The 15491-nt window shown below is 41.3% G+C and overlaps 1 protein-coding gene across 1 annotated transcript in view; it reads right to left on the bottom strand.

The window, feature by feature from the left end:
- ca10a (carbonic anhydrase Xa) overlaps positions 1 to 9138 on the bottom strand; it is a 177429-nt gene extending 168291 nt beyond the window's left edge. Inside the window, exons 1-2 of the mRNA XM_026350502.1 lie at positions 8694 to 9138; positions 8511 to 8574 (exon numbers count right to left, since the gene is read on the bottom strand). Coding sequence (XP_026206287.1) covers positions 8511 to 8571 — 61 coding nt within the window. The 5' untranslated portion in view covers positions 8572 to 8574; positions 8694 to 9138. The remainder of the gene's footprint in view (positions 1 to 8510; positions 8575 to 8693) is intronic.
- Between the last annotated feature and the right edge of the window lie 6353 nt (positions 9139 to 15491).

Below are 15491 nucleotides of genomic sequence, written 5' to 3'. Positions count from 1 at the left end.
GAGCACTTGGCTGCTGCTGGTATATACGGCAGGTGGAGCTGTTTTCTGATTGGTGCTTATAAAACTGTCCACTGGCAGTATGACGCCTCCATTTCACAAGTGACTGCAGCTTCTGTCTTCCTTCCTTCCTCCTATCCTTCTTTCTCTGCCAGTCCCTGTCACCGGTTTACTCATTTTGCTCCTTCTGGCTGACTCAATCCCAGACAAACACACACACACGCACGCACGCACACACACACACAGTCCCATCCCGTCTCCCTGTGGTAAATTACAGCTGGCGTGGAGGTCGTCTCACTCCAGCTGGCTGATAGACTCAGATTCCTGAGCAGCAGATGTGATGAGCTATGGATGCTTGGGGACAAGCAATGTGGTCAACTCTCACACAGCCACACAACCATACACATTTGTATTCTTATATGCTTGCGAAGACCTTGTATCTATATCATTCATTCCCTAATCTTGGAATTAAGTTAACCTCAATCGTGATGTCAACCCTCAGGTAATATAATATTCTAATACAGAAGGTTATTCTGTTCACAGGTTCTCATGAAGTATCTGAGTGCACAGAAGGTTTATCATGGCCTTCCTTAATTCTAAATGATTCCAAAAATAATTCTAATGTTTGGTTAAGATGAGACAACAAAACCATTAATTTACAATCATGTCTCTGCCCTGCTGTTGAATTAAAGTTTACCAACCAAGTCTAAGGTGTAAGAGTCTAGGTCCTGCTAGAAACCACACAGTTTTGCTGCTCTTTAACAACCTAAAGGTTTTTCCAGCTCTGCCTCCAAAAGAAGACAGTCATTTTTAGAATGTGCAAAAGAGGTTAAGGCAGCCGGTGTTGTTGTTTTTTTTTTTTTTTTTCTTGGGAGGACAGACCTTTTCTACTGAAGGAGCTAAAAGTGCTGGGGGTGAAGTGTGGGTCTCATATCAACCACGTCGACATATTTACTGTGCACACAGAGTAAATGTCAAGTAGTTTGTCATATGTTGGAGAAACTGCTGAGACCTCTGCTAGCACCACCTGCTTTAATTTATAACAGCAAAGCTTGAAGAAAGTTAAGAGGAAACAAGCGTAGCTTCAAGTGTTCGACTAGACACAAGCAAACAGAACAAAACCGAACAAGTCACTGAAGCCGTTTTCTCTACACACATCAGCACCATCATCACAACTGATGTCTACAACAAGATGTGGCGTGAGGTAATAGAAGTAAAGGTGCAAGCATCATTAAAGGGATGGTCTTTGGAGAGGTGATGCACGCTAGGACGTGGGACAGTGTCAAGACACATCAACAAGGCAAAGCCGATGTGTATAATGAGAAAGCAATACTGGTGTGTATTCAAGCATGGATCAGTGTTTCACTATTAAACTCCAAAGCTGAACTCATTCTCAGAGCAACTTCCAAAATGTACTTTGTTTACAGGGTTTACTGAAATAAAAAGTCTTCTTCATTCACTACACAGTCGTTTCTCGATGGCACTGGTCATTGCTTTTACCAGTGTAACTCTCTGTATCCACTTCCAGCTTGAAACAGAATGACCCTCGTCAATCAGAACTGGGACGGTGAAACTCACTCTTCACTAATTCATGATGTTGAATGAATGAAACTCTCAAAATAAATTCTGTTTGCTGACATTATATTAGTAAATCACATTGAAATTATTATTTGACTGAAGTGGTGTAACTTATTACATCTAACAGCCTCTTTCTTTATTACTTGTATGCTCCTGCATTTCGCTGGTGTATATTTTAATGTTGCAAATATTTACACTTCTTCTACCATACATCCATGGAGTTACTAGTGGTCAGCCATACTGCCTTTATTAATCATGGAATGCTTTGAATGCTCGGAAATTTCCAACCTCCAATGTGCATTGAATGCAGCTTTTGTAGTAGTTAGCATAGCTTATCAGTTTAAGTGTGTGTAGCATAACTCCAACCTTACAATGTCTCAGATACTTGATTTGTCAGCATATTTTATTTGCTGTTTCTGACTAAGGTTGTAGTAGGATGTTGTGAATGCCAATTAACTTCCAATCAAAATATAACTTTATTACCTTTAAAAATTAAGGGACTTAAAACCATGGGCTTCAGTAACTGGATTCACTTCTAGCCATCCTTGCACATCATCTTATTTCCACGACACAAATTGCTTGTGCTTTGTGAGGGGAGCAAAAGGACTGCAGACACACACACTGACCAGACAGCCAAAGTGGGTGGGTAGAGATTCAAGCGGAAACATACTGCGGGCACCATGTGCTACTGGGGTTTGCAACATGAGAAACATCCACTCAGAGCAGAGGAGAGAGTGATTGCAGGCGTCCTTGGTAACACAGATTTTTAGCTTGGTGGCATATGGCCGGCTGCTGGAGACACGTGTTATTGTCATGAATACACCAAAGGCCCTACCCCTGTGATTTCATCATCCGATTTAAATTTCTAAGCTCCCCTGAGGACACGTTTCCCTCTGACAGTAACGTGTGATTATCTGCTGCCTCTGTCCCTGGCAGCAGTCAGGTGTTGATGTTACTTTGCCTTGGAGCCACTGCTTGGCTTCTAGAGCTTGTTTTGAACATTTCCAAGTAATGCATGAGGCGGGGACTTCATTACTGCCTTTGCTATTTCAATGCTACTCCTGCAGAAGAATGCAATATTGAATTTTAGAAAACTTTCAACACTTCCATCAAACATGTTCCGCAAGCAGAGATTCCATTTTAGCATCGGCCCCCGGAGGACACAAAAGAAACACAGATTGGCGAAGGAGGAGGTGGAGGAGTCTTAACAACTGAAAACATTACGTCTGTCTGAATCCAGCCTAAACAGGTTGTCAGCTTGGCACAGGAGACAAACACACACCCTCAGCTGAAGTAGCACAGGCTGCAGCCCTAAAGCTGACAACAGTGGAGCCTACTTAAGCAGTTCGAACAAACGACAACTTCCTGTTTATGCTGAGCAAAAAATATATATATATATAAATAAAAAATTCAATTGTGTGAAGCTGTGAGGAGAAAAGTGCATTATGTTTTAGAGCTGCATGATAAATTAGCATTAGGCACATAGTCATTATTTAAGAGGAATGTATGCAGTAAGCTTTTCTCGAGGGACCATATGGGAAATTAAGTCATTTTTACCATCAGTTGGGTTCTTTAAGCAATAGAAGCCCTTTGTTTTATTTAAGTCAAATTTGTCTCTTTCATTTTTGCTGCTGTTCTTAACTGCCTGTCTCCACTCAAACCGTAAAAGCAAACTGATAAACTGAAAACTTTCAACAGTTAAAGTCTAAATTCCCTTTTGCACTGCGTCAGTTCGGACATCTGCAGCAACAGTGTTATATTGCCATGATAGATGTGTCAGCTAACTTAATCCAATATGATTCAGAGTCAAAGTTGATCTTTTGTTTTGCTGCATTTGCAAAATATAAGAGCATCATCTACAGTAGCTGGTCTTGCAGTAAACTTGCATGATCATTAGTGTCACACAGTTGCAGTCTCCAGTAGGGTTTCGCCGTCCGGAACGCATCATGATAATTCCTTCCAGTGATGTGAATCTGTCATAGTGTGACACTGGTGATATAGTTGCGTCACGGACGTAACAAGGGCACCTCACATGAGCCTGCAAACACAACGAGCGTGACAGATGGCGGAGCTCGCGCTCTGGAAGACTTTGGGAAAGAGTTATAGCCGATAAGAATAACCTTTATCTGTCATCTGCAAACGGTTCAGTAACACGTCAGATGTGAGTCAAAACATCTGGGGGTTTGTAAGTAGTGTCATCAAAGTTCACATATGATTTTACAAAGTTCACATTTTTTTACCTGTTTAATTGGTTTAGTTTCGAATTTGGAGGTGGTCTGCCATATAGTTTTCAATCACTGTTGGTGTTCTGCATTGCTGATTATGCCTGACTTCACATCAACATCATGTGTTTACACTGGGGTAATGTTAATTTCCATTACTGGATTTGTTCTACTACTTTATTGTGGTTTGCTCCATACTACATGGCACCTACTGGACGCATACGTCTGTCATTTGCCATCTCTGAACATACATGTTTACATGCAGCACACATAATATTTCTCATCCAAATAGTTTGGCTATTGTTCCTCAATCTCACATATAGATCTCTATCCTAACTCGTTAGTGCGAGCTGATTAATCCGCTGCTGAAAACAGTCACCATTAAAAGCACCAGTTCTGTGTAGTGTAATGTGTAATTTTATCAGTTTATATGATTTATTTACATTTGCAATGTACATTTTATTGTTATCATTCTAAAAACTGCATGGAAACAAGCATTGACTGATGTGTTTTCATTGAATGTTTCTGTTATATAAAGTGAAACGTTAAGTACGGCAACATTGCAAAAACATGCTCATCCCAGCATATTTAGTTTTGTGTTGAGTCTTTGTGTGAAAAAAAAAAAAAGAAAATCATTCCTTTTTTAGCAATCTGTCACCATAGGATTGGAAGATTTCTGCTGAAACATGTTAGGCAAAGCTGAGGAGTGGCAAAAAAGTGGAAAAAAAAAAGGCATTTCTGTGTCTGAACAGATGGAGAACAGCAGACGAAACTGTTTACCTGGCACATAATGTCAAACCCTGTTTAGAAGTGGCTTTTTGAGCATTTCCGGGCACAGGAAGCAAACAAATACTGCAGGAGAGGTGAAAATCGCTCCTCTGAATGTCTGCTGCAACACAGCTCTATGACAACATATTCTTGCTCTGGCCTTTTGCCATAAAAGAAATAAACTGTGTAAAAGCACACACAACAAGTCTTTATAGATCTCCCAACAACTGGAGTCCACCATGAAAATCAATATAGATGTGTTTTTTTTCCTTCTCTAGAATATGTGGAAGAGTCAGATACAGTTTGTGTATCTCTGGTTAATCAATCATGCTGATAAATGCACTTGATTGATCTTTGATGTCCAAATTGTCATTTCACCTTGTTCTTCTCAGCAACACTTCAAATCAAGACTGAATTACCCAAAGCAGGCCACTGGCCCTACAACCCCGGACACCCCCAGAAACAGATGTCCAAATATCCTGCCATATAAATCCAACAAAGGAGATATGTGTGTGCATGTGGGTGATGACCCCCAATTTGATAAATTGGGGGTCATCACTTTTTGTTGCTCTTGAGATCCATCTTGTGTTAAGTTGTGGGGTTCACTAAATCATTATTGCAAACCCAGTGATCAAATGACATGGATGAAGCAGGCATTGTGGATTAATGTGGAGGCTGGGGAGAAAGGCTTGGCTTCAAACATATATGTAGCATGTGGGACATCAAAGCAACATTGTTAATAAACCATGAAGCCATGCTTTATAATGACGGTCCATAATAAAATGAATATAACATCTGTGAGTATCGCAGCTTCAAGTGAAGATGATTACTACTCTCTCTCACGCCTGAGGCATTTTTAGAACAAAGACTTAACCAGAGAAAAAAAATACATACACTTTTTTACAAATTAATTATCATAGGATGATTATAGAAAAACAAGATTTAAACCACAATTTTTGCTGCACGGAGGTTTGGCAAAAGGTGAAAGCTGGTGGACGAGAGTGGGGGACAAAATAAAAGATGTTGACAAATCAAAATTGAAAATGAGGCTTGAGAGTTGAGACTCCAGATGAGATTGACCCTACATTAACATCAGTCCGGCAGGGCCGTGACGCCGGGGTTTTTTAATTTACAGCCAGGGCAAACGATCAAACGTCCCCAGACCTCGAACCAGGTTCCACCAGACCTCCAGCCTGGTGAGAGCTTACATTTCTGCTTCCACACTAATACAATGGAGTTACATTTGCTTTTTGAATGTATTCCCAGTAAATTCATCGAAAGATTCTATCCACAAAGCTCTTCATCAACACTTTTCACTGGAACCACATGCACATATACATCATTTACAATTGTGGCTCCAAGTGGACGGGGTTTTTAAGTTACCACTGTACCGCAGAACTACAAAGTAGTTCAATTCCCGTGCGATTATAGGTTAACTTGAAGCTGCGATGCTCACAGATTTTATATTCGCACTGCATCAAATGACTCAATATGTAAGGTCACTTTACAGGAGACATGCTCCACATGTCCAGGGGGACATCAGGTTCAATCAGGCCCACTGATTCGTCCTGCTTATCCACACCAGTGGTAGCTGCAGCACTCGCTGTGACAGTTCATCTGAGACTATTCAGGTACTTTAAGACACTTAGCTGCCTATTGCTGCAATTTGCACCTAACGGCGTCCCAGCTCGGTCAATCTGACTGATCCAGCACAGTGTCAGACTCTGACAAACCTCTCCTCTAAAATTATTATTGCAGCCCTTGGTTTTCAGATATTCACCTAAGGGGTGCTGTCACAGTCCCCACAGTCACTGTCGTTCACTGTCACAGGAGCAGCACCAAGCTTCGCCTGTTGATTACATCACAGATTAATGTCTTGGCACTAAGGAGAGTCACATGGACACAGTCCAGGCTCAGCTGTGTAAGATGATAGCCTGCCACCCAAGTCTAATTTGGCTGCATTTGCATCCTTTTATATTATGTAGTGTACACTGACATCAAGATGCAGGATAACAACCGACTGATCAATGAGCTCCATTGCATCATATATTTGGGAAGAACTGTCACAGACATGACATTTATTATACTACAATCACAGGCGTCTTCAAAGGAAGTTTTTCACTGTCAGATGTGACTCACACAACAAGTACAGATGACACACAGGCCGAAAAGGTTAGAAAAGACACTAGGGTTTTGTAACATGGAGCGTGCACAGTAGCAGTCCACGAACCCATTGGCTACTTGGGCTTTTTTATTGCCACTCTGATGAGTCCCTGCCCAAAACTGCAGCAAAGGTGAGTTGCAAGGCTGAAAGTTGAGGAAAATGTTCTTGTTGGAGTCAAGATGAAAATATTTCTATTAACTATTTGGGGAAATAAATGGGGTCAAATGCTTGAGTCACTTTTGGTCTAAGAATGATCTGGATGAAAGGATTTCCACAAACATTTACTCACTTGTGCAGGAGCTTGTCAGGCTCAGTTCATCTAAGTCAAACTGGTTGAAGGCGGAATCTTCATTCAACCGATATATTGTTAATTAGTAATGTAAAACATTTTGTGAAAGAATAACCAGAATCAGCTGCAGAGGCCAGTTCTTGGTCCATGTTCCAAAAACACAGGCTCCTAATCTACCTGAATAACACCTCTCATTAGAAATTCCTTCCTGGTCTGAAGCTTAACCCAAGATAAATATGATGACATCACCACAGATGTAAAAAAGCTCCACCAGAAGGCATCATGCAACTTTTCATTGAGCAGACTGTGTGTAGTACTCGTGGTGGGGAATAAAAGGACTGAACTATACGAAGTTAAGTGGTAGAGGTTGAATTGCTACAGTAAATAAAAAAAAAAAAGGATTTTTATCAACTGTATCAGCACCTTGAAGCTGCCTAGGTTTATGGTATCTACCCTGTTTTCTATGAATCATAGCTGTTCAGATATTAAAACATGTTTTCCTGGCTCCTTCCACAGGAAAGAGGGGAGCTTGGCGTGCGTAAAATCACGGTGGACCACGCTCCAGTTATCATAGCAAATGTCCACATTTGCTATCTCAAATGCAAGAAATGATCTTTTGGGAGAATCATTTAGTGTCCATTCAGTGTTGTAAGACTATTTATTACATTGTGGATCATAAGCACTCAGATAGATTTGTCTAGAATGATGATTGACCTATTTTATGGGCGTTGAAAAGTCCGGATCAATCCACTGATGTCTGCTTTAATTCAAAACAACAACACATATTCCACAGTTTTCTTTTGTTCTTTTTTTTTTTTATATTTATAAAGTAATTAAAAGTCAAAGGTGGTGATGAGCTCAGTGTGAATACAGACGGGTGCAAAGCACAGTAAAGTGAAAACAAGCTTTGCTTCTCCCTGCGCGGCGCACACGGGCCTTTAAAACACGGAATCACCGAGAGCGCCGCATCCGCTCGTAACGCCGCAGAGTGCCGTGCCGCTCAGCGGTGCGCACAACTGCTTTATTTGATAATAACTCTGACTGAATTGCCAGGGAGCTTAGAGAGACTTCACCAAACCCCAGAGAGGACGCAAAGGGAGCGACGGGTGCTGGTGGATGCGTCTGTGGAAGCGACCAAACTCAGAAAATAACCCCACATCATGTTCATGTTCACTGAAGAAGCCACCCATGTCATGCGTGCGTCAGAAGCCTGTGTATCCAGGTCTGGAGGCTACACCGTGCCTCTCTTGAGTCACGCACGCACGTACGCACGCGCGCTGAGAGATCTTTAGGTAACCAAAGATTGCAACAACAGGACTATTTCATGCCACACACACACACACACACACTGGAGTACATTCTGCCACCGTGCGCCCTGAGAAGCGTTACTTGTGGATGACACAAACCAAAGCCCGGCCTCAGCCCCCACTGAATTCATGGTTTTTTATTTCATGCACCTGCCCAGAAGACACAAACGACGCCCATCACTCACCTGATATGCACACAATAAAATTGGCTTGAAGTATGATCAGTATTTCCCAAATTATATCCATCCTCTGTTTTCATTCCACGCACATTACGCACAGATTACGGAGAAAGGAAAAGAGACAAATAAGAAACGGAGCTTTATCAGTGGCAGATGTTCTGTCCTCCCAGGCTGGATCCCGCTACACACCTTCCACCAGGTATTTTCCACACCAGACACATATCAGTTGATCAAAGTCTGAGGAATAAACGTTTCCCGCTGCCACCAGTAAATATACCAACTCCAGAGGCGAAAAAACAACCGACGAACTCCAAAAAGAGCCGCGCAGCAACACCGATCCTCTCTCAGTTCACTGTATTATTCCAGTGCGCCCTAGTACGGACACATCCATCTATCCATCTGGCGCCGTTTCTCATCCTCGTTCTTACCACGGCTCGTCACGCATGATCGCTTGTGTAAAAACCTCTGAGTGGAAAGAAAGAAAGAGAAAGAGAAAGAAGAGGAAGAAGAAGAAGAAGAAGAAGAAGAAAAGCGCCGATTGATGAGGCGGGACCGCTGCGGGGATCGGACTAACACCTGGAGACGCCGCCTCAGAAACTCAGAAAAGTCGCATCGCCAGGTGGCGAGCCTCCGATCGAGACTTCTCCCCGTCACTGCAAGGGACCAGCGTCAAGCGGGCCGGATTTAATCAGACACTTCCGGCGTCAAATAACACAATAAAAGCTTGTTTTCTTTTTTTTTGGACGTACTTTTTTCATGCTGAAGTAAATCAGCGCGTTCGTCATCTGGATCCACTCCTTCAATCTTTAATATGATGTTTAAATTTTAATATGTAAAATATGAATTCAAAATAAATATAAAAATATAATAATTATGGTATAGCAGAGAGATCACATTTAGACCTGTTATAATTAACAATTTCATGAAGGTGGATCTAACTGACTTGTTGAGAATCTTCTGCTAGTGTAGCTTACTACATATTAGAGCATAAAATAACATTATAGCACAATATACTATCTGTAATACTCCTCTACAATATTGTTCTGGCCGTTCTTATGTTAGGGCTTTTAATTTGTAGCGCGTAAAAGGCGACACGGTTTCCGGTCATGCATGTGGAAAAACATGTTGAGCTTTGCAGAGTTCCTTCTCTCTATCCCACACAGCAGGACGCACCAACAACAGGGATTCTTCCAAATTGCACGAATGCCGTGGGAATATATGAGCGAGTGTGTGTGTGTGTGTGTGTGTGTGTGTGTGTGTGTCTTTCTTTCTGTCCTGAAAGGAGGAGTGTGTTGAGAACTAATAGATGAGAGGACGGAACCCCAACTCAGTCAGACACGGGAATAAACAGGAATTACAGTGATGTACCCATATGATGAAGTCCCTTTCCAAATACAAAACACACACACACACACGCCCCAGAAACGGAGCTCGAAGCTCAGATGTCTGCTGCTCCCGCCTCGCAGCGGTGCCACCCAGCTCTGCCGCGGCTCCGCACATCACCGGGATTCACGGAGAAATGAGAAGCGAGACGCGCGGCAGCGGGTGCGGGTGCGGGTGCGCGCACAAGCGCGGCGGGACAGGGGGGGTTGCATGTGGATGAAAAGTGTGAAATGAATCTCAGTTCTGGTGTTGATTTATCGTTTGCGGAGCCTCAGTCTCAGTAAGTTCTCAGGAATATTAAAATAGTTTTCTGATTACTTGGATATGTTATATTCACAGTAGTTATTTAAGTGTGTGGAGCCTCCAGAAGTCAATTCAATTTTTTTTTCTCTCATAATATTGATTTATTATGTGATAAATTTGACTTAAGTTTGGTTTTTATCTCATAATATAGACATACAATTTTTTTTAATGAGGACAAACTTTCCTTCTTTATTTTTTCTCATAGTGGCACAAATGGGCTTCCATACAAGCATGAAACTAAAATGGGCACTTTCATTGAAAACACACTGCAAACTACGAGCCAGTTAAAAATGATGGCTGATGATTTTCTGTATTTTTCTTACTATCAACGCGTCACAGCAGTGATGATTTCCTCCTAACAAGTATTTTCTGTGTGTATACATAGTCTGGTACGTCTTATTCCTCTGTGCCATAGAGCTGCATTAAAAACACATTAATGAGCCACACTGTTGCACTGGGTGACATGTTCCTTCATTACCATGAACACACACACGCCTTAGTTTGTTTTGACACACACACCATCGTGCTGCTGTAAATACTCACTAGAGCATCACATGTGGATTAATCACCCAAATAGTCCCTGACAAATGTACTTTCCGTCCTGTTTGTTTACTAAAACGGTTTGGGGGAAATGACTGAGCCATTTTTTTTGTAATAGGAACTATGATTATTTGCAAACTTGTTAATAAGAGTTCATAAAATGTGAAACCATGTGCATATTTATAGCTACAGTGCTTTCAGTATATGGTACTAAATGGCACATATTTACTGTTTATGTATGTTCAAAGGCAAGTCCAATATCCAGATCATATATCATATCATCATCATCATATCATAATGTTTTATATTATGATTTTCTTATTTGGTTAATGGCAATGAAAGCATAAAAAACATCTTAAGCTTTTATGCAGCACTTACATAAAATTAGGAAAGGTCATCTTACCTCTCTGGAACACAAGAAAAAGTAGATGAACCAACATAACTCATCCTTTTAAGTAGTTTTCAAGATTTAGGATAACTGGTCATGTGGTATTAATTGGTAAATTATTACTTTTTATTTTGTCCATAATTGTAGTTCAGTGGGACACCTGCTACCTACCAGTAGGACAGTAGGTTTATTACCATCAATATGTGTTATAGCAACCATATACAGTATGAGAAAAGACTAGAATGGCAGCTGGTGACCTATCTTCAAACGACAACATGGGTCACCAAACCAAGAATCAGTGTTGTAACTTAATTTTAAAGCAAACCATCTTTTCCCTAAACCAGGGGTAGGAAACACTGATGTTAGAGAGTGACGGCTCCTGTCTCTGACCTCCAACTAACTGGATCAGGTGTGTTCAGCCAATCAGAAGCTGTAAGTAGAGGGATGTGACCCTCTAGCAACAGGGCTGCCAACCCCTGACCTCACTTAGCCTGTAAGTAATAGCATCTTGGATCTTGGTTAGTATTATAACCATGAGAACAAAGGGTAGCAGTCTGGAGATGCCCAGTGAACATTGTAGAGCCTGTAACATCATCAAGCCTTACCAATTTGGTGGTGGGTTGGCAATGGTCTGGGAAGGCATGTCTTTGGAGGACTGCGCAGACCTCCCTGTCCCAGCCAATGGGAGCCCGATTGCTGTGAGGTACTAGGAAGAAATCCTCAGGGCAGTTACACTGGTGCAGTGGACCCTAGGTACCTCCTGGTGTGGGACAATGCTTGGTCTCGTGTGTCCAGAGGCACAGATGACATTGAATGGCCCTCACGTTCCACTGAACTAAATCCAACATTCAAATAGTCTCTTGATCAGTTTTCAAAGATGTGGGTCTTCAGGAGAGACGAATAAGCTCAAGGAAAGTGAGTGATGAGTTTTCATGGGATCTGATGAATCAGAAACACAGGGAATAACACCAGCTACATATAATATTACAACACTGTTTTCAGCTCTGACACTGATATTCAGACGTTCTCTGATATCATATGATACAGATATTAGTCTTACTTATTTGACACGGTGACATACAGCTCACTATTGATCCACCCCTTTCATTAACAAGGCTTACTGTGAGATCGTGTCATTTCTTTAAATGCACCCAGCGGCTGTGAGGCGTAATATGAATCCAGCTGCTGCTCACTATAGCTGCCAGCCAGACGGAAAAACCACATTTGATTTAGTGAAATATGAACCCCATTATGCCACCTGTTATTTTCTTTGGCACAAGCTTGTGAAAACCCAGAGTTTTTATCAGGAGTGTTGTGTTTGAAAGACTTAATGCTATGATTTTCCTCCATTTATCTCTTCCCGCTTGCAGCCCCTGTGATGTTCCAAGTAACAAAGGCTGGGCAGGAGGTAGATAATGACGAACAATCAATATCATACACAGCCTGTTTTTTCAAGTGCCACTTTTCCACATCAGAGAAGTACATCCCCGCAGACTCCCCTTCCCCCCACTCATCCCTTTGGACCCAAGTGCTTTTTACCGATCAAGTCTCATCTTTTTTCTCACTATGTGAGCCTGCACAGTGTAAAGATGCTTCTTTCAAAGGGCAGACTTTCAAAGGTTACTTTCTCTTGCAACGGCACAATAGCATATTCTGTTTCAGCTCCAGATATGATTGTTATTCGGTCGACAGTGCTCTTCACTCTGCTGGCGTGTCGGAGGAAATTGCTGCTCTCGCAACTCCGTTCAGTCTTCAAATCCGATTCCTCCCCCCAACATTCATTCTGTCGTGGAGGTTTTGATGATGTAGTCAGATCATGACTCCGCGTTGCCGCATTGTTGTGCGTGACGTTTAGCAGAGTGAAAAGAGAATGAATTTAGTGAACGACTGGCTGACAGCTCAGCCTCTTGTTATTCGAATGCTGTTTGAATGCTTCCTAGGGAGGGAGAAGTCAGTTCAATTATGTTTTAACTTGAAATGGTAAATTGGCCTAAATGCTAGACTTTGAGAAATTCCTTGTTTAAGTAGTAGGGTCCCTGCTGTGTTGTGTTCTCTAGAAGAAAGTCCATTGCGGATGAAGCACTAGAAGTTGGGACTCTATTGAGCAGACAACTTTCTGCTTCTAATGCAGCCCTGGTGCTTTTTAAAAGGCTCCTCCATGGCGGCCTTTTCTGCTGAGTACACAAACTAAGCCTTTAGTTAAACCTTTGTCTGGTGCATCTTTTCAAAGCTTCTTGCTTCTCCCCAGAGTGCAGCATCATTTTATCATTTGTCATTTTTTTCCCCAAAATGTTTCTCATTAATTTAAAGCTCCACTTAACAACTTAAACTAGTGCTAGCATGACATTTCGAAGTAATCCACTCTGCTCCTCCCAGCCCTCCCTTTCCCTGCTCTGCTTATGCTCTGTTACCTGAAGTGCAAACACATGTGCATTGAGTGGAAAATGTGGTTTTGCACATATGATAGACAAGAGTCGAAGTCATTGATTCTATAGATGGGCTAAATTTGTATTATTTAACTGGTTGACTTTTCTGTGTGTTAAACTATTGTGGTACTAGTGGTGGACAGTCTGCTGTGCAGCTTTATAAAAATGCTGTTATACCTCTAAATAAATTTAGGTACCAGTTATAATACGGTACATAACAAGAAAAAAAAAAAAAGACAATGCAGTGTGTAATATAGTGAGGTTTAATAAGGCCATAAGTAAGAGATTTAAGTATAACATTATTTGGCACACATATGCTGCAACCATTGCTTCCTGCAATTAAAAGTTTGAGAAGTTCCCTAATTCCTTTTGTAGACTTCATTCCAGATACTAGGGGGCAGGCAGATGTTGGGATCAGCTCCAACATGATCAAGAGTGTATCGTCACTCTAAATGAAGCAATTCATTTTTTGATCTCATTAAACTCCTGGAAACATGTAGTCATGCCTCCCAGGCTGCAAACAACAAAATAGCTGCAGCAGCGAGGAGGAGCTGGTAGGATGGAGGCCAACTCTGATTGACTTTTAGGACATTGCATTTTTTACATTTCTTTATATGTATTTATTTATTTTTGATGTGTATCAGCCCATTGTCTTTACCTCAACAGACAAAAACTGAAAATGATGTCCTATCATTCACATCAAAGCAACATCTAAGCAACTCCTAAAGGGAATTTCATTACAACTTGCCCAAATATCTCCTTGGACTCATGGATAAAGTGATTGAACTATGAGTCTAGATAGAGAGTACCATGACTGGTTGACTGGTTGCATGTAACTGTGAGTCATTGTTGTTCGACCTGTTGTTGGCTGAAATTTCTACGTCATTATAATGATTGGTTGTCAATTATTTGTGTTTGTTTGGCATATGCTTTTGTTGTGATAATATAAAAAGAGGTAATTTGAGCCATTTATAGATTACTGACAGTTGTGTGTTGTTCATTTGAATTGGTCATTTTGGGATTTGGTGCTTTGTATATATACCTGTTTATTTTATGTTTTGCTTTATTTGTTGAGCTATCGATGGGGAACTAATCTTTGACTTCTAACGTGGTGAAACAATGCGTGGCAACAAGCAGTTCTTTTCTAAGATAACCAAACCCTTACACTTCCTCTGGAAGTACAATTCTTCTCAGTGCTTTTATTTTAACTGGCACTTAAACTCCATTCAGAGTGCTCACACTCTCAGCTGAACACTCTCGCTTCATTTGCTTCAATTTCAAACTTCTCTCAGTGTTTCCAGAATTTATAGCACTATTAATTTATCCATCATTTCCATTAAGTCTAAAATGCCCAGACTAGAGTGGCTGAGAAAATAGCAGAGATGGTTTTGATGATGCTAACTATACCATTCTGGCTAGTTTGGAAGCATGAATATTAAGAGGATGATAAAAACTGGACTTTTAATGCTAACTGTGCTACTGCTGTAGAATGGCATTAGGCTTGACTGCATCACTCAGAAGAAGATGCTGCATCAAAGAAAGTGTCAGAGATCGCAGAAAGCAAACACGTGAGAGTCAAAGCTGCAGCCAGAGTTTGAAGTGTTAATGCGTTTGTGTTGAACCATCCCGGTTTCACTGGAGCCAGGCTGTCACAGTAGACTCTGTAGATAATTTGCAGGTATGTCTGTGTTTGTAAGCCTGATCGATATTCTCGTGGTTCAGAGGCCAAATTTATGCAGATGAAAGACACTAATTATGCTCATGCCTATGTGAGGAAGAATGACTGGGTTGCTAATGGGAAAATCAAAACACATTAAGGACAGCCAAATGATTTTATTTCTCTTCAATGACTTTGGCTTTTGAGAAACAGATGGAGGATGGAAGCGAGAGAGATTAGCTGCATGGGGGAAATGCAACACGTTGAACGATTTTATTTGAACTAATTAT

Source organism: Anabas testudineus, chromosome 19 (genome assembly GCF_900324465.2).
Source record: "Anabas testudineus chromosome 19, fAnaTes1.2, whole genome shotgun sequence".
NCBI classification, from domain to species: Eukaryota; Metazoa; Chordata; class Actinopteri; order Anabantiformes; family Anabantidae; genus Anabas; species Anabas testudineus.
This window is presented reverse-complemented; position numbering and strand designations above follow the sequence as displayed.